At 46.8% G+C, this 18,418-nt stretch overlaps 1 protein-coding gene across 2 annotated transcripts in view; it reads left to right on the top strand.

Moving 5' to 3' along the window:
• The window catches only part of PLCG2 (phospholipase C gamma 2), a 135,269-nt gene that overhangs the window by 44,504 nt on the left and 72,347 nt on the right, over nucleotides 1-18,418 (top strand). For both annotated transcript variants that reach the window (XM_006087041.2, XM_014454317.2), the window contains exons 2-6: nucleotides 2,835-2,978; nucleotides 5,556-5,649; nucleotides 6,339-6,386; nucleotides 16,533-16,617; nucleotides 18,140-18,223. In XM_006087041.2, coding sequence (XP_006087103.1) covers nucleotides 2,835-2,978; nucleotides 5,556-5,649; nucleotides 6,339-6,386; nucleotides 16,533-16,617; nucleotides 18,140-18,223 — 455 coding nt within the window. The remainder of the gene's footprint in view (nucleotides 1-2,834; nucleotides 2,979-5,555; nucleotides 5,650-6,338; nucleotides 6,387-16,532; nucleotides 16,618-18,139; nucleotides 18,224-18,418) is intronic.

The following is an 18,418-nucleotide window of genomic DNA, read 5'->3' as shown; positions in this document are numbered from 1 at the left end:
TCCCTCTTTTGCCCTATGTGGGTGTCTCGGATTGTGTTTGTTCATATCTGTGTGTGTGTGTCTCTCTCTGTCTCCCTCTCCCTCTGCCCCATTTCTAGTGCTGTCCCTGTCTATGTCCCTCTGTCCCTTTCCTCTTTCAACAACTACTTACTAGCCTGCACCGGATACCACCATCTCTGCTTGAGGTGGGGATACACGGTGAGGAAAGGAGCACCATCTAGGGAAGGAGCACTGAATCCACGGTTCACACCAGGAAGCGCTTGCCTCTGGTCCTGGGGTGGGGGACAGGGGCTTGGTCTGTATAGTAGGAGGGGATGGAGGGCTTTCTGTGAGTTTGGTGGTAAGTGGGCTGAGGCTGGAAGGGAGAATTCGGAGCTAACCAGGCTAAGGGCTTTCCTAGCAGAACCAACAGCATGTGCTGATGTCTGTGGTGCGACCCACTGGAGGTTCTGAGATTGAGCCACTGTGGCAGGAGCATGGAAGGGGAGGGCATGCAGGGGTCAACCCTGGGCCTTGGTTCTTAGTCCTAGCAGCAGTGAGGCACCATTGAAGGTTTGAAGCCCAGGAGTGGCATGAGCATTTCATAAAAAGGGTTCTGGGAGTAACTTCTGGCTACTTCAGTAGACCAAGCAAGATATAACAGTGGTGCTAGCCTTGGAAATGGATAGAAGTTGACAAATTCAAGAGCAATTTAGAAAGTTAAATTGATAAGACTTGGTGATTGCCTGAGGACAATGATGTTACATTATCTGAAAATTTATTTTAGTCACATCTGTCAAATTTTTTTTAAAGAGTGGTCAGGGAAGGTCTTAATAAATTCTCCTGCTTTTTAAAAGTATTTTTATAGAGAGAGGAAAGGAAAAGCATATAGAGAAAAGCATCAATGTGAGAGGGGAACATCGATCAGCCTCCTCCTGTACACAACCCCAACCAGGGATTAAGCGCACAACCTGGGCATGCGCCCTGACCGGGAATCGAACCGGCAACCTTCTGCACAGAATGATGCCCAACCAATTGAGCCACACTGGTCAAGACTCCAATTTTTATTATAATGTTGCTGCAAAGAAAAAAAAACTCACAGTAGGCTAATTCAAAGATTCCCTCTTAGAGATATTTTATGGGGAAAGACACTGGTTAGGTAATCATTGTTAGATTAGATAGGAAAAGAAAATATTTGCTTGAAGTCACTAGACTCTTGATTAGCAGTCAGCTGGGTGGGTGAGTAATTTCTGAGAATAAATGTGAATACCTTTCATGTTTTTAGGTAATTGCCAAAGCATCAGCAGTGCCCATTTCCTTCTAGAAGGTTATGCATTTCAGAACACACACAGGATCTGTGTTTTGTTGCCTGTTTGTTTTGTGGACTAAAGATAAGAGAGAGAAAAGACTCCCAGGTTTCAGGGTTGGGTGAAGAAGGGGGATCGGACCCTCCACCCCTCTACCTGCCCAAGGTTTATAGACACGATCGCCCCTTCCAGGGATAGGGCCACCTGTAGTTGATCAGTGGTTTTCAAAACTTTTTATTTTGAAACACTTTTAGATTCCTGCAGTCATTGAAAAACCAGTACAGAGTTTCTGTGTACCGTTTATCCAGCTTCCCCTGTTGGTAACGTCTTTCATAACTATAGTTATAAACCCAGGAAATTGACACTCGACAATATTATGACATATACTACAGACCTTAATTGGCTTTCACCATTTTTACGCGCACTCGTGTTTTATTTTGTTTTATGTGTTGGTGTATAGTGCTACGGAATTTTATCACATGTATAGATCTGTGTGACCGCCACCACTCACAGGATGCAGAACAAATGTTTATTTAAATTCTTTCCACGTTACTTCATGACTCTGGTCCCCTCTTACGGGATCTAGCTAGTGTTTTCAATCTAACTAGATTCTGTAAGAAAGCAGAAAACCTAGTTCATTCCATCCTCTCGTCTATGATTTCATTCTCTGCACCCACACTCCTGTTGCTGCCTGCGAATGGCCAGGCACCTTTCCTGCTATTCCAACTCTGATGCTGCGTTCACCTTCTAGACCTCATCTGCCTTCTTCCTTGATCCTGCCTCAAAGCTGAGAGCTCCTTCCCTCCCCTCTCTTCTCCAGGAATACCTCTCTTTCCTGTTTCTTTGTTCAGCTCAAGCACTGAGATGTATGTACCAGGACTCTTATGGTGGCAAGGGACCCAGGGCTTCAAAGAGCACATCGGGGCTCAATCTTTCCTTTCCACACCATCTCTGCTCCCCCAGCCTCATGTTCTATCAGCTGGCAGCAGCGGGATAAATTTTATGAATAGCTCTGGCCAAATAAGTCCCAGGAGGATTCTGATGGGCCTCGCTTGGGCCATGTGCTCGTCCCTGAACTAATCACTGTGCCGGGGATGGGCACTTTGGTTATTTCCACGACCCTTGGACCTGTCTTTGGCTTATTGTGGTGGGAGGTTGAGAGCGGTGGATCCGCTTCATGAGAAGCACGTGGAAAGGGTCCATCCCAGGAAAAGGTGCTTTTTGACAGAAAAGAGGGGAAGAAGGGATCAGTTGAGTTTGTCTCCATGTAACAGCGCACAGTTATCCCATGGCAGGGCAGGGGGTCTCCCTGGGCCAAGGTGGAATTCCTCCTTATCACTGTTATCTGTTGCTATAGAACTATGCCAATACTTAGTGGCTTAAAACAATAAGCATTTTATTTATTTGCACATCATCCTGCAGTTGGGGCAGGGCTGAGGGGCTGGGGAATGAAGGAGCTGGGCCACGTTTCTGGGATGCAGGCATGTGGCTGCATCCTCAGGGGAGTGAACTCCGGCTTCTAATTGGTTCATGTTCATTTTCTTTTAGTGGATATCATGGAAATCAAGGAAATCCGCCCAGGGAAGAGCTCCAAGGACTTCGAGCGTGCAAAGACAGTCCGCCAGAAGGAAGACTGCTGCTTCACCATCTTGTATGGCACCCAGTTCGTCCTCAGCACACTCAGCTTAGCAAGTGGGTGCACGTCCGGGTGCTTTTCTGCCTCCCTGTGCCTCAGTTTCCTTCTTAGGGCATTCTCTAGAAGCAGGATGCTCACACCTGCCTTCCTACTAACGTGTTTGGGGGCATCATGGTTTTGAATCCTAACCCTGCCCCTTTCTAGCGGTGTGCCTTTGGGCAAGCTACTCAGCCCCCCTGCACTGCCGTTTGCTCAGCTGTGAAATGGGGAGAATCATAATGCTGGCCTCATTGGGATGTTGTGAGGATTATGTTAAGGGCTTGCCTGGCTCACGCTGAGAGCTAACGGCAAGTTACATTTTTGCTCAGCAGAGCCTGGCCTACACCATTTATTCAGTTTATCTGATCTGAAGGAACTACCCTGGAATCTTATGTCTCACACAAGTAAACATGCACACACACACATGTATGCATACTACGCACATACATGCACACACACATGCATGCATATGTGCACACGTATACACATATGTATCCGGAGGTCAGATATCTGGTCAGCCCTGTGAATCTACCAGAAAGCCAGAGAGGCCTCTGGGAGGCCAGCAGAAGAGCTGTGAGAAAGCTGAGGCACGTTACTCAGGGCAGAAGCTTGGAGCTGCCTTTAGGGCCAATCCTAGAACTTACTGACTTAGAACTGTATGCACAATCATGGCTGATGAGAGAGAAAATTAATACCATTAAAAGTCGACCATGCATACAAGTCCTTTGTTGATCTCTCCCCCTCACCCCTCCCCTCCCCTATCTTCCCTCTGAGTTTTGGGCATCTGATCGATTTGTAATATCTTAATAAAGGGGGGGGAAATAAAAAAAATAAAATTAGAAGTTTCTAAGGATTCAAAATTAGCTGTATTTAAGAGAACGTGAATCAATTAATGATAGTGGAAGCACCATTATTGATAAAATGTATTTCACTTCATATCTGTTTTATAATAACATTTTCATTTTAATCATGCTTAGACAAGCAACTGTTCAGAAATTGTATTTGTATTTCCTATTAAAATGTATTCATTAGAAGAAAAAAAAAGTCGACCAAAGTGGGGGGAAGCTTTGAAAGCTGAGCAGCGGTAGGCACATGTCATATAGGGTCGAATAGCTGTCGCCGATTTAATTTGTCATTCATTTTCCCCATCAGGCATCTTTTGAGCTGTGCTCTGAACTGGGTTGTGCTAGAAGTCAGTGGGGCTCTGGAGATGAGTAAGACAGTTGCTGCCTTTAAGGAGTTCATAGTATTTGGGAGACAGATGTGTGGACAGGAGCTTACAGTGCCCTGGGATAAGAGCAATAGTCCAAGCACAATACAGTGTGCTGAGGGGTATTGAGTGTCTGTTTCCAGGGAAGGCTCTGCAGAGGGGGAGGTGACTTTTAACCTGGCTTTTGAGGCATCAGGAACAACTGGGAGGAAAGAAGAAGGAGAGGATATTGCATCTATAGGGTGGGGCAAACGTAGGTTTACAGTTGTGAGTATGGGAAACAGTTTAATCTTGCATTATTGTTTATTATTTTCCATATGAACAACTGTAAGCCTACGTTTGTCCCACCCTGTATAAGGGTGTAGGGAAATAGCAAGCTGGGTCTGGGGAATAATGAGTGTATGTCTGATTGATGGTGTGTGGTGGGTGGCGGAGATGAGGCAGGAGAGAGGCGATTGTGACCCTGAATCTTCAGAGCTGTGTCCACTTAACCCCACTTCAGGCAGAGCCTGGCTGCCGTTCTTGGTAGGAGAACAGGAAAAACCAAGCAAGACTTGGAGCCCAGGATACCAGTCTGTCCCACTCCGGGTCCCTCTTCCAGAGCTCTGGAATTCAAGGTTGGGTAGAGAGATGGGCAAGACTTCGATTCACATCCCAGCTTCTCCTTTATTGGCGCTGGGACAGGTCTCTCAACCTGCTGAGCCTTGATTTTCTCCTCATCAGCACGGGAAGAATGAGAGCAGCAATGTTGGCCTGATACTGTCTGGACTAACAAGATACCTGGTGGTTAGGAGATGTTTAATAACTAGATCAGGTGTTTTCATGGCTCGCTCCATTTCACTGATGAGGGAATGAGGCACAGAGGGGTTAAGTAACCAGCTGAATGTCGCACAGCCCTGAAGTGGTGCGGTGGGACTTGGCGATGATGCCAAGCTCTTAACCACCACTTGTTTTCGCTTCCCTCATGGGCATCAGCATCTCCTACTTCCCACCCTCCTCTCTGACCTTGGTTGGAAACAGGTGAAATGCTGAGGGTTGTTCAGGATTGTGGTACAAATTATTCCAGGCCCTGTGTCCTATTCATTAGCATGGGGTTAAAAGCTAAAACTTCTTTTAAAAAAATGCCTCCTTGTCACCTCTGCTATAGAAGGCTCGTAATAGACTCATGGCCTCATCTCAGACCAAAAGCAGGTCTCAGAACCTTGAAGGTATGAAGGAGATGCCTTCTTGGTGCCCTGTTGCACAACTGCAAATGGGCACAGGCTTCTCCCACGCCCACCATCTGTATGGGGCTGGGGAGGTGGGGAGCCAGGGTCGGTAGGTCTCCAAGCAGCGGTCTTCCCAGAGCGTAACACAGCATTTCTGTTCCCGTTCACCTCACTAGCGGACTCGAAGGAAGATGCAACCAAGTGGCTCTCTGGCTTGAAAATCTTACACCAGGAAGCGATGAGCGCGTCCACACCCACCATCATTGAGAGGTATCGGCTTTGCCTGCCTATCTCTGTCTTCGCTCACTCATCCATTCTGCTCTCTGTAGCCAACATGGGCGAAGGGAAGAAAAAGGAGACGTTTGATCTTGGAGATTCATTGAGCGTCCTGTGTGCAGTAGATGCTCCGTGGTGGCTGTGGACCCTCCGGTGTCTCACAGAAAAGGCTGTCTCCGTACGGAGCCTTGGCCTTGGCCTGTTGGCATGCGGAGTGCTTTGATATGACACAGAAACCTGCACTGGTGTTGTGTTTGAGGGGAGGACCAGAGGGCTTCCTTCTTAAAGGCTTTAAGAAGGCACTAGCTGACTCAAAGGGCAGTCAGATGCAAGGTCAAGCATTTTCCACCTGCCACCAGGAGTGTCTGGCCAGCATCGTGGATGTCTGACTAGGATTGTCCATCCCCCAGGAAACCAAAGCCCTCCGATTTCACCACTTTTCTGACCAGCTTTTTGGGGATTAATGGATTTCATCGGAGGGACTCACCCGTTAAAGAGCACCAGCCTGTACCAGCTCAAGGGGCCTCTTGGCTCAGTAAGGCTTTTTTGACCACAAGGAAGAAGCTGCTTTCTAAATTAGAAAGTTGGAAAACCCTTCCCAGGGTCCTTAGTCCCTGCTCCATAGAACTCAGACTTGTACTGTTTTCTAACTTTCTCTCTCTGTGTCTCAACTCTCTTTCCAGTTGGCTGAGAAAGCAGATTTATTCGGTGGATCAAACCAGAAGAAACAGGTAACATTTGTTCACATCTTGGCGGTTTGCTCCAGATCATGGTGCGCTCTGATTTTTGTTCTTTCTTGAAATGTTCAAGGGGGTTGGGTGGGTCATGATTTGTGCTGGGGAAAGGTCCTCATGAGGTCACAGTTAACCAGACTCGGTGCTAGGCGCTGGGGGCGGAGCCTCATTGCAGCGGAAAATTCAAGTCCATCTGCAGAGACGAATTCTCTGCATGGAGCCTTTGGACTCATCATTTCAGCCTTCACATCTGAGCACTTGTGTCCTGGGGAGAAACAGGATCGCGCGGCGCCTGCCCTCACTTTGCGGTGGGAGGGGTGGACCATACGGAAGTAAACCGGGCTAATAGCGACGGTTCTAAGGGCTGTGCAGACGAGACGGCGATGTGATAACATACATTCCAGTGGATTTGACCTGCTCACTGAACAGTACGTCTTGGAGTGGTTCCCTGTCGGCACACAATGCTCTAGGCCGGACACGTCTGTAACATGTGGTTTGTCCTGGGGGAAGGCAGTGTGATTTCCTCACTGCTGGGAAATGGTTTCCTTCTTGATGGACACACGTTGTCCCTGGTCCTTTGGGAATAATGCTGCTCTGAAAACCTGTGGGTCTAGACATCTTCTGTTGACTTGGGTGAGGAGGACATGAGCAGGGTGACAGCCCAGAGCAGGACATTTTGAGAGAGGGGGTCAGGGGAGGTCCCGCGTCCTCCGCCCCGTACCCTGGACTCTGACGGTTGTTAGTCTGATGGGTGAGGTGCTTGTATTTGCATTTCTTTCTTTATGGGTGAGGTTGGACAACCTCGTGCCCAGTTTTTCTTAGGTATGAGCCAGTTTTATGGATAACGTAATGATAAAAACTACCATTTACTGAGCATGCTAGGCACTGTGAGCACATTATAATCATTGTCTCATGTTTAGCCTCACATCAGGCCTTTTTTTTTTCTTTCAAATTTTAAATGTTTTTCCTTCCCTCCATTAAGATCTGTCACAATTGCCCTGTCTGCTTTGGCTCAGTGGATAGAGCGTCGGCCCTCGGACTGGAAGGTCCAGGATTTGATTCTGGTCAAGGGCATGTGTCTCGGTTGTAGGCTCGATTCCCATGAGGTCACGTCAATGTCTCTCTCTCTCTCTCTGGCTCTCCCCCTCCTTCCACTCTCTAAAAATCAATGGAAAAATATCCTCAGGTGAGGATTAACAACAACAACAAACAAAAGGTATGTCACTGTCATATCTGAGGCAGTGACTCCCTCCCTCTTGTTCTTGAATATTCTCCCCTCTCCAGGGCACCTCTGTGTCCCTCTCCAGGGCACCTCTGTGTCAGGCCAGTGTCCCCTGTCACCCAGAGTCTGGGCGTCCTTCCACGCTCTTCCTACACACACTGACGGCCTGATGTGGAAGCATTAACCGTGAAGTGCTGAAAAGCTTAGTACTATCAGGTCAGCCAGCAGCCCACTCCGTGTCCTCCGGCTGTCTGTCTTTCCCTCCTCCGCTCACTCAGCATTCACTCTGGCCCCACACCCTGCGCCCTGCTCCGGGGTCACAGCGGTGGACCAAAGGGTCCCTTGTTGGAGGGTTCAGTACACACTGGCCTCTCTCAGCCGGAGGTGGGGCCTCCTTGGAGGGCTTCCTTTCTCGGTGGCTCAGGGGTGACTCATAGTTGAGATTGGCACAGGGGTGGCAGGTGGAGCCTCCGGGCCCTCCCCTCGTGCGGTGGTGGTACGGGGTTGTTGGTTTTGTTCCCGAGTCCGAGTCTCCTTTATCTGTTGTTGGGAAGTGGTTCTCTCGCTCAGTGTGGATCCTTCCTGCAAGTCCTTAGAGATCCATCTTTCCATCCGCTGGTCCAGAACCTTCCGCGGAGAGGAAGTCTGTTTCTGGACTCGATTCCTCTCCGTTCCCTCTCCCCACGCTCCCTCCCAGTGGCAGAGCCCTGCCGCCAGCGTGTGGAAATCCCACCTTTCCTGTGGTTCTGGGAGGCCCCGAGGGAGTTTCTCAAAAGGAACTTTGACTTGACCAAGGGGCCAATGAAAGGGCACGGACTTCTGTTCTGCCAATTTCCCCTCCTTTCCTGTCGCCCACGACTAATTGCGTTTCCTGAAAGAAAACAAAGGAGCCACAGAAGCAAAGGAAAGACTCCGTGGGCAGGAGGCCGGCTCTGAGCGGGCCCTGCGCGGGTGCCCAGCCTCTGGGTGCTTTCCTTGGCGTGGGCACCTGCTTTCATTGTCAGCATCGCTGGAGACCAGCTGGCGGCAGCTGGCACTTGTGGAGAAGTGGCTTTGCAGCGGCCACGGTGCTGAGCACTTTGCATCCCCAGGGGATGCTGACGGAGCGCTCTCGGACGGGGCAGCCAGGGACCCTTCTGTGACACGTTCAGGAACTTGTCTACAGCACCTCACCTGGTCAGGTGTGGCACAGGGTTTGAGACTCACCCACCAGTACTTGACATTGCCTTTCCTTCTTCAGGCAAAAATCTTTCCTTCCCCACGCTGACCTGAAACATATTACTTAGTCTGTTTTATTGTGGTAAAATATACAGAACATAAAATTTATCACAGACCTCCTCCCTGCTAAGGTTCTGGGCCAGCTGCCAGAAAGACAGGTCTCTATGAAGGACCCGCAAGAATCCATCCGAGCAGGTGCACGCTTCCGTAAGATTAAGGGCATTCACTTTGTGCACCATCACCACCATCCGTCTCCAGAGCTCTTCATCGTGTAGCACTGAGACTCTGTCCCCATTAGACATAAATCCCCGATCCTCCTCCTCCCAGCCTGTGCTAACTTCTCTTCTGCCTTCTGTCTCGATGAATCCATTACTCTAGTTATCTCAATATAAGTGGAATCTAATACTTTTTGTCTTGTTATGACTGGTTTGTTTCACTCAGCAACTCAAGATTTCTTCGCGTTGTAGCATGTCAAAATTTCTTTCCTTTTTTTTTTAAATCCTCCCCCGAGCATATGTTTATTGATTTGAGGGAGGGAGGGAGGGAGGGAGGGAAGGAGGGAAGGAGAGAGAGAGAGAGAGAGAGAGAGAGAGAGAGAGAGAGAGAGAGAGAGAAAGAGAAACACTGATTGGTTGCCTCTCATATATACCCCGATTGGGGATCAAGCTCGAAACCTTTTGGTGTATGGGGCAATGCTTGAACCAACTGAGCCACCCAGCCAGGACAGAATTTCTTCCCCTTTTAAGGCTGAATAATATTCCACACTTTGTTTATTTGTTTCTCTGTTGGTAGGTACTTGAATTACTTCCCTCTGTTGGCTATTGTGAGTATTGTTGCTGTGAAGATGGGTGTTTGAGTTCCTGCTTCTGATTCTTTTGTGCATTACCCAGAAGTGGAATTACCGGATCAAATGACAAATTGCCATGCTGTTTCCATAGCAACCACAACCATTTTACATGCCCATCAGTATAAGGGCTCCATTTTTCCCCGACTTCCTTGCCTCCTCTTCTTATTTTCTTTCTTTCTAATCGCCATCTCAATGGTTGTGAAGTAGTATCTCATTGGGTTTTGATGTTCATGATGTAGAACATCTTTTCACATGTTTTTTACTATTTGTACATCTTCTTCGGAGAAATGTCTACTTGAGTCCTTTGCCCATTTAAAAATTTCACATTCTGATTTTAATCCTCATTCAGCTTCCAAGCACTGACCCTGGGCTAGGTTCTACATAATCTTTTAGTTTTCATGTTTACACTTTCATTTATTGTTTTCTGTTTTAAAAATGCACATGGACTTTAAAAAAATCAGTAGCAAAACAAAGTTTACTAGATAGCACAACCCAGTGCCAAATGAATTTAGGACAACACGTTTCTCTAAGAGTCGGGAGAAGGAAGTGATGACGTGGGTTCGAGTGCTTTGGGAAATCTTTAAGAATTGAGGAGGAATTTGATCTGGGAATTTTAGTTTGGGTAGGAATTAGGTATGTAGAGAAGACGATGAGGTCCTCCTGATGTCTTCTGGGTGTTTATCCAGCCTGGTGGTCCTTGTTACTCTTTGCCCTCTTTCTATTACTCATTGGTTGGTAGTTTAAGGTGTTCTCTAAATTTTCTCAAGCTCCATTGTGTGTCTATGCTTCTTGTACTTTATCTTTTCAAAAATTTAAATCATTTTTACTTTTTAAATACATAAAATAAAATTACAATATTATATTAGTGTCAGGTGTACATCCCAGTGATTAGACATTTGTATAACTTACTAAGTGATCATCCCAGTAAATCTTGTACCCATCTGACACCGTACATAGTTATTAGAATACTAGAGGCCCAGTGCACAAAAATTTGTGCCCTCGGGGGGGGGGGGGGTCCCTCAGCCTGGCCTGTGCCCTCTCGCAGTCTGGGACCCCTCGGGAGATAACGACCTGCTGGCTTAGGCCTGCTCCCGGGTGGCAGAGGGCAGGCCCAATCCCTAGGTGCAGCCCCTGGTCAGGCTCAGAGCAGGGCCGATTGGGGAGTTGGGGCGCTGCCCCCTGTCATGCACAGAGCAGGGCGGATTGGGAGGTTGCGATGCCACCCTCAGTCATGCTCAGGGTAGGGCCGATTGGGGGGTTGGGGCACCGCCCCCTGTTACACTCAAGGCAGGGTCGATGGGGAGGTTGTGGCGCCACCCCCTGTCACGCACAGAGCAGGGCCAATCAGGGGGTTGGGGCGCTGCCCCCTGTCACTAACAGAGCAGGGTCCATCAGGGGGGTTGGGGCGCTGCCCCCTGTCACTCACAGAGCAGGGCCCATCGGGGTTGAGGAGCTCCCCCCTGTCACTCACAGAGTAGGGCCGATAGGGGAGTTGGGGCACCGCCCCCTGTCACACACAGAGCAGGGCGGATCAGGGGGTTGGGGTGCTGCACCCTGTCACACTCAGGGCAGGGCCAATGGGGAGGTTATGGCTCTACCCTGTCACACACAGAGCAAGGCCCGTGGAGGGGGGTTGGGGCGCCACTCTCTATCACCCACAGAGCAGGGCCGATCAGGGGGTTGGGGCGCCGCCACTGTCACACTCAGGGCAGGGCCGATGGAGAGGTTATGGTTTTACCCTGTCACACACAGAGCAGGGCCCGTGGGGGCGGGGGGGTTGGGGCACCACACCCTGTCACACAGAGAGCAGGGCCAATCAGGGGGGTTGGTGCGCTGCACCCTGTCACACACAGAGCCGCAGGGCAATCGGGGGATTGGGGAGCTCCCCACTATCAGGCACAGAGCAGGGCTGATCAGGGGGTTTGGGCGCTGCCCCCTGTCACGCTGATCCCGGTGCCGGGAGGCATATTACCCTTTTACTATATAGGATAGAGGTCTGGTGCACGGGTAGGGGCCGGCTGGTTTGCCCTGAAGGGTGTCCTGGATCAGGGTGGGGGTCCCCACTGGGGTGCCTGGCCAGGCTGGCTGAGGGGCTGAGGGCTGTTTTCCCGCTGGCAGTTGACTAAAAGCTCCCAACTGCTCCTTGTTTTCTTTTTTTTTTTTTTTCATTCTGGGCCAGCTTTAGCTCTGAGGCCTCGCTGCTGAAAACATGGATACAATGTTGCGGTCCAGGGCTGACTGAAAGCCGGTTTTGTTTAGCTTCTTATTTGCAACATAGTATATAGTTGCTTAGAGTTGCAATTGAGAGTCGGGCAAGTGAGGCGGGGAACGTTGGAGTCTGCAGTCCCTGGAGGAAGCAAGCCTCCCTGCTCGCTTCAGTGCATGGCTGCCGGCCGCCATCTTGGCTGACAGTTAATTTGCATAAGGATATGCTGATTAGCCAATGGGAAGGGTAGCGGTCGTACGCCAATTACCATGTTTCTCTTTTATTAGTGTAGATTATTGACTATATTTCCTGTGCTGTACTTTATATCTCATGACTATTCTGTAACAATCAATTAGTACTTCTTAATCCTTTCACCTTTTTCACCTATCCTCCCAAACCCCTCTCTTATCTGGCAACCATGAAAATGTTATCTGTATCTGTGAGTGTTTCTGTTCTGCTTGTTCAGTTATTTTGCTTTTTAGATTAAATGTTGATATGTATTTATTGCCATTTTATTGTTCATATTTTTAATCTTTTTTTTTTCCTTCTTAAAGAAGACTCTTTAACATTTCATGTGTTATTGGTTTGGTCGTGGTGAACTCCTTTAGCTTTTTTCTTGCCTGGGAAGCTCTTTATGTTCTTCTGTTGTAAATGATAGCTTTGCTGGGTAGAGTAATTTTGGTTGTAGGGCCTTGCTTGGGTTTCTGTTGAGATATCAGCTGATAGTCTTGTGGGAGCTCCCTTGTAGGTAACTAACCGCTTTTCTCTTGCTGCTTTTAAGATTCTCTCTTTGTCCTTAACCTTTTGCATTTTAATTATGGTGTGAACTCTTTGGGCTCATTTTGTTTGGGACTCTCTGTGCTTCTTGGGCTACTTATGTCTATTTCCTTCACCAGGTTAAGTAACTTTTCTGTCATTATTTTTAAAAATAGGTTTTCAATTTCTTGCTTTCTCTCTTCTCCTTCCAGCACCCCTATGATGTGAATGTTGGTACACTTGAAGTTGTCCCAGAGGCTCCTTATGCTATTTTCATTTTATTGGATTCTCTCTCTCTCTCTCTCTCTCTCTCTCTTTGCTGTTCTGATTGGGTATTTTTTGCTTCCTTATATTCCAAATCTCTGACTTGATTCTCAGCTTCGTCTACTCTTCTATTGATTCCCTATAAATTATTCTTCATTTCAGTTAATGTATCCTTCATTTCTGACTTTTTTTTTTAATGGTTTATATGTCCTTTCTTATTCTCTTGGAATTCTCACCAAGTTCATTGAACATCCTTATAACCAGTGTTTTGAACTCCACATCTAGTAGATTGCTTGTCTTCATTTTGTTTAGTTCTTTTTCTGTAGTGTTGTTATGTTCTTTCTTTTAGGACATATTTCTTTGTCTCTTCATTTTGGCAGCCTCTCTCTGTTTGTTTCTATGTATTAGGTAGAGCTGCTACATCTCCCAGGCTTGGTAGAGTGGCCTCATGCAGTCGGTGTTCTGTAGGGTCCAGTGACACAGCCTCTCCAATCACCCAAGCTAGGCACTCTAGGTGCGCCCCACCCTTGTGTGGGCTGTGCACCCCCTCCTGTTGTAGTTGACTCTTGATTGTTGTTGGCACATCATTGGGAGGGATTTACCCCCAGGCTGATTGGCTGCAAGGACTGGCTGCGACCACTGACCACCATGGAGGGTCACCTGTGTGGGGGCCACCCCACAGAGTAGGACTTACTTCATTCAGCAGGGCTCTGGTGCTGCAGAGTCCGCCCATTGAATGTGTTTCTTGTGGAGGTGGTTGGTGGTATTTTGATGTGGTCTCAAGCTGCATATGGATATTTTTTTTAATGATGAAAGTCACTCCTGCTCATTATAGAAAAATTTTTTGGAAATTCTGGAAACTAGAAAAAACTTGTATAAATTTGATATTAAATGGTAAACACTGTTAACTTCAACTACATTTTTTTTTGTATAAGTCTTCCACCCTCAACTTCATTTATTTGCTTCCTTGTTCACGTTTCCTTATTAAAATATAACTATACCTAAGCTTATATCCTGTTCTTTAATTAACTTTTGAATTTTTGAATAATTTTATATTTAGAGAGTTTTCATATTCCTCTCTGCCCAGTTTTCCCTGATGTTCACATCATACATTATGATGGTATATTGTCAAAACTGAGAAACTATCTTTGATATGTGACTATTAATTGAACTCTAGACTTCTTTGGAGTTCATTTTTCTGTCCCACCAACATCCTTTTTCTGGTCTGGGATCCAACCCAGGACCACACATTGTACTTAGTTGTTCTGTCCTCTTGGCCTGCACTTGCTCAATCTTTTCTTGTCTTTCATGACCTTGATAGTTTTGAGGAGCATGTCTCAGGTATTTTGTAGAATGTCCATCAATTAGTCTGATATGTTTTTCATAATTAGACTGGAGTTATATAGCCTGAGGTGATGGGTATTTGGGAAGACTATCACAGAAGTAAAGGTCTTTCAACACATCATATCAAGAGGAATATACTCTCAACATGGCTTATCAATGGTGATGTCAACTTTGATCACCTGGCCAAGGTAGTATCTTCCAGATTTCTCCTTTGTCAAGTTGTCCCCCTTCCATTCTTTGGGAATAACTCATCAAGTCTGGCCATCACTAAAGGAGAAAAGAAATAAACTATTTTCACCTCATGTCAAACTATAAGAACTTCTACATTTCATTGCAACTCTTCAGAAACACTATGTCAGTGTCTATGCTATAATTCAACCAATAGGAATTTGATATTTGGCTCAAAACGTTGCCTTTTGTTTGTCATTTAGTTTGTGTCTAGCTTTTCATGTTCCTACTGTCACAGAATGGTCTTCCAAGTGAACTTATGATGTGGCCCTCATGAGAAGCACTTTTGGGGTCACTGTAGGATTCTCAGCCTTCATGCCATGACCCCTCTGTCCCCTGTTGGTGGTAGTGTTCTGCTTTAGTTAAGTCTTCCCCTTGTTGTTGCTGCTCATGTTGGCCGGGGCTCCTTGAGGTCAGGGATCTGGCTGGTTCCACTCTAATAGTGTCTGTTGGATGAACGAAACTCCTCCTTTCTCACTCCTAGACATAACATCCGGCACATGGAATGTTCTAGTATTGGACATTTTCATTATGACATTTCCAGGCCTGGGGAAAATGGGTTAAAGGTTTTAACAGTATAATCTTGGCCAGATTTCCAGAGACCTCCCCTTTATGAGCCTTTAGAGTTCAGTTGTCTCTTCTCTGGGAATTAGGTTCTAAGGTCAGTGCATAAGGTGAAAATCTCTCTGGTCAAAACAGCCCTTGAGGAAACCCCTGCACCTTCTACGAGGGTCTCTAGAATTGCATTCCTCAGTGTAAGGCTCACAGGGGCTGGAGTCCCACTGAGGGGGCAGCAGCCTGAAGGGCTGGTAGCAGATTGCCTCCTGGGTACATTTTTTTACCCCCTTTGCCCTTGTGCCCTTGCACATAGATTGGATATGTATATGCCCTGTGCACTCCTTGTGCTTCAGCCTGGCGGTGACAGAGGGGAGGCTGAGAGCTTTCATGGGGTTAACATTTGTGGCTTTGGCTCCTTGGGACCACCTGGGGGCCTTTAGCCACAGGTGTGCACAGCCGCCCCTGCAGACATTCTGCTTCACTGGACATTCTGGCTGGAACCCAAGGATTTGCCTTTCTGACAAATTCCCAGCTGTTGTTGATGCTTCTGGTCCAGGGACTCTCCTCAGAGCAGCAAGTTCCTAGAGCTGCCCATTTTTAAATTGGATTGTTTGTCTTTCTTTTGTTTAGTTGTATGAGTACTTTATATTTTTGGCTATTAACCTCTTATCAGGCATGTCATTGGCAAGTATGTTCTCCCATACAGTGGGTTCCCTTTTCATTTTGATGGTGGTTTCTTTTGCTGTGCAGAAGCTTTTTATTTTGATGTAGTCCCATTTATTTATTTTCTCCTTAGCTTCCTTTGCTCTAGAAGATGTATCCATAAACATATTGCTATGTGAGATGTCTGAGATTTTACTGCCAATGTTCTTCTCTAAGATTTTTATGGTTTCATGCCTTATATTTAAGACTTTTATCCATCTTGAGTTTATTCTTGTCTATGGTGTAAGTTGCTGGTCTAGTTTCATCTTTTTGCACATGTCTGTCCAGGTTTCCCAGCACAATTTGTTGAAGAGACAGTCTTTACTCCATTGTATGTTCTTGCCTCCTTTGTCAAATATTAATTTACCATAATGGTGTGGGTTAATTTCTGGGCTCTCTGTTCTGATCCATTGGTCTATATGCCTGTTCTTGTGCCAGTATCAGGCTGTTTTGGTTATAATGGCTTTGTAGTATAGTTTGATAGTGAACTCTCTTTAGTTTGAACCTTTGTGACATTTCATATCTGCAGAGGTTATCTGGTCATCTAACACCATGTTCTGCTCACACTGTGTGTCTCCTACATGGCCATGTCCCTGGCCTCCCCTGAAGGGTAGAGATAAGCCTTGTGCACCGAGGTGTCACCCTAACCTTGAATCCAGGTCTCTGGTGCTCAGTTAACAGCTCTTGGCAGGGTCTTCTCCTAGAGGACTACCTGAGGCGGTAGCTGATGGGAATAGCCAAACCCTCCACTGTTGAAACCCCTCAAGGTTGACGGAGTTGGGTTTCTCTCTTTTGCAGCATCAGCCTCCGAGAGTTGAAGGCCATCTTGCCCCTGGTCAACTTCAAAGTGAGCAGTGCCAAGTTCCTCAAGGATAAGTTTGCGGTAAGTTTCATGGCTCAGCCTGATAATTTTGTGACTCACGGCTACTTGTGCCTCTCACGTGAAGCCACTACGGGCCTGTGACTGGTGCCCAAGAACGTCCTTCACCCCAGATCCTGTCTTAGTCCAGACAAAGGAATCATGGGAAGATCTTGGTGACCATGTTCTCAATTCTAGCAGAGGACGTCATCTATGAAGACTGTGCTTACGCAGATGCTTGATTTGAAACACACTCACCAGCCCAACTTTTCCTTTCCTTCCCCACCCTGCAGCCCATTTCACTTCTAGTAATATGAACAACGTGTTTGTTTTGGAAAATATTTTGAAAGATTTCTCATGTAGGTTGCCAGGGGTGTAGAATTTTGTATGCAAGTCTTGATAGTGTAGTTGTCAGAGTTGGTTCTTCTCTGTCCTTCCCTTCACTTCCCACCTATCAGTCTTCCCACCCACCTTTCCCCTCTGAACCTTTCCTCCCACCCACCCTGCCATCCACCCATTCCTCCTTCCACTCATCACTTAATTTCTTTATGTTCTTGTGTAACTAGGCTGTTGGTAGATTTGGGGCAGGTAAAGCCACTCCAGGAGTGATGGGGTAGAGGAGGTGAGGTGGGGTTCTTCCGAATGATGTAATGATGGAGATGATGTAGCGGCACACTTTCTGGCCCCAGAGAGATACCAACTCTTGTCAAGGAGCCCAACCACACTCCACCCCAGTATCCTCAGTTGGAGGACTCACATGGCCATGTCCACAGCAGCCCCAGTCATGGATTCCTCAGCCCAAGAAGCTCATTCGTTTTTGTGCCAGTGAGCTCCTGGAAGAGTTAACCCACTTTATGGTTTATCAAGCCACCTTTTGATTTCCCCCCAAACAATCTAATTCAAAAAGATGAAAATGGACATGGGTGGGGATTGAAAGGAGAGAAAAGAGATGGGAGAAGCATTTACCATTGATTACTACTTAATTGGAATTTTGTTCTCTATCAAGCCTTCACTTGATGTTATCGAGTTCGGTCTCAGGGAAGTCTGAGGAGGGTGATGTTGGTTCTCCCATTTTACAGATGAAGAAACTGAGGGTCTGAAAGGGTCACGTAAATTTCCCAAAGCCATTCAGCAAATCGGGATAAGCCTTGACTGGAGTTGAGTTCCATATAATCTAAAAGCTTGGTTAGTTTTCTTATGCTTTGAAAAAATGACCTGTACAAAACTACCCTATAAATATGTCTAGATTTAAACATGTCTTTGATGCCCCCAAAAGGAGAAGTTCTCATTATGGCTCGTGGAATTCTGGTCGAGACTCTTCCCTTTTTGGGATCAGTGGAAGGATTTTACCTGGTAGGGTCTCTGGTGGCTATGTTCTTCAGACAGCTAAGTAGGAAGCTTGTGGACAGTTTGGGTTCACAGGAATGCGGGTTGATTTTAGCCAGTGTTGTAGAAAGGTGTTCTATTGCTGTAATCAGGGAGGAGGCAATCTTGTGGTCGACACCAACACTTGTGCGGTCATTTTTTTTTATTTTTTTATTTACAGGAAATAGGCGCAAACAAAGATGAATTCAGCTTTGAACAGTTCCATCTCCTCTATAAAAAACTTATGTTTGAACAGCAAAAATCGGTAAGGTGATGCTTGAGCACATGATCGAATGATGTTTTTGTTTCCCCCGTGTTTCAAAGTCCAGCACGTTCCTAGGAAAACCAGAGACGTCTCCTTTCCAGTCGCAGAAATGGAAAGTGGGGATGACAGTGACATACCATTTTCACCTGTTAGACTGGCAGATGTTTTTAAAGGTGGTAGTTCTTTGGGGAAAGT

This window comes from Myotis lucifugus, unplaced genomic scaffold (genome assembly GCF_000147115.1).
Source record: "Myotis lucifugus unplaced genomic scaffold, Myoluc2.0 scaffold_35, whole genome shotgun sequence".
Taxonomy (NCBI): Eukaryota; Metazoa; Chordata; class Mammalia; order Chiroptera; family Vespertilionidae; genus Myotis; species Myotis lucifugus.
This window is presented reverse-complemented; position numbering and strand designations above follow the sequence as displayed.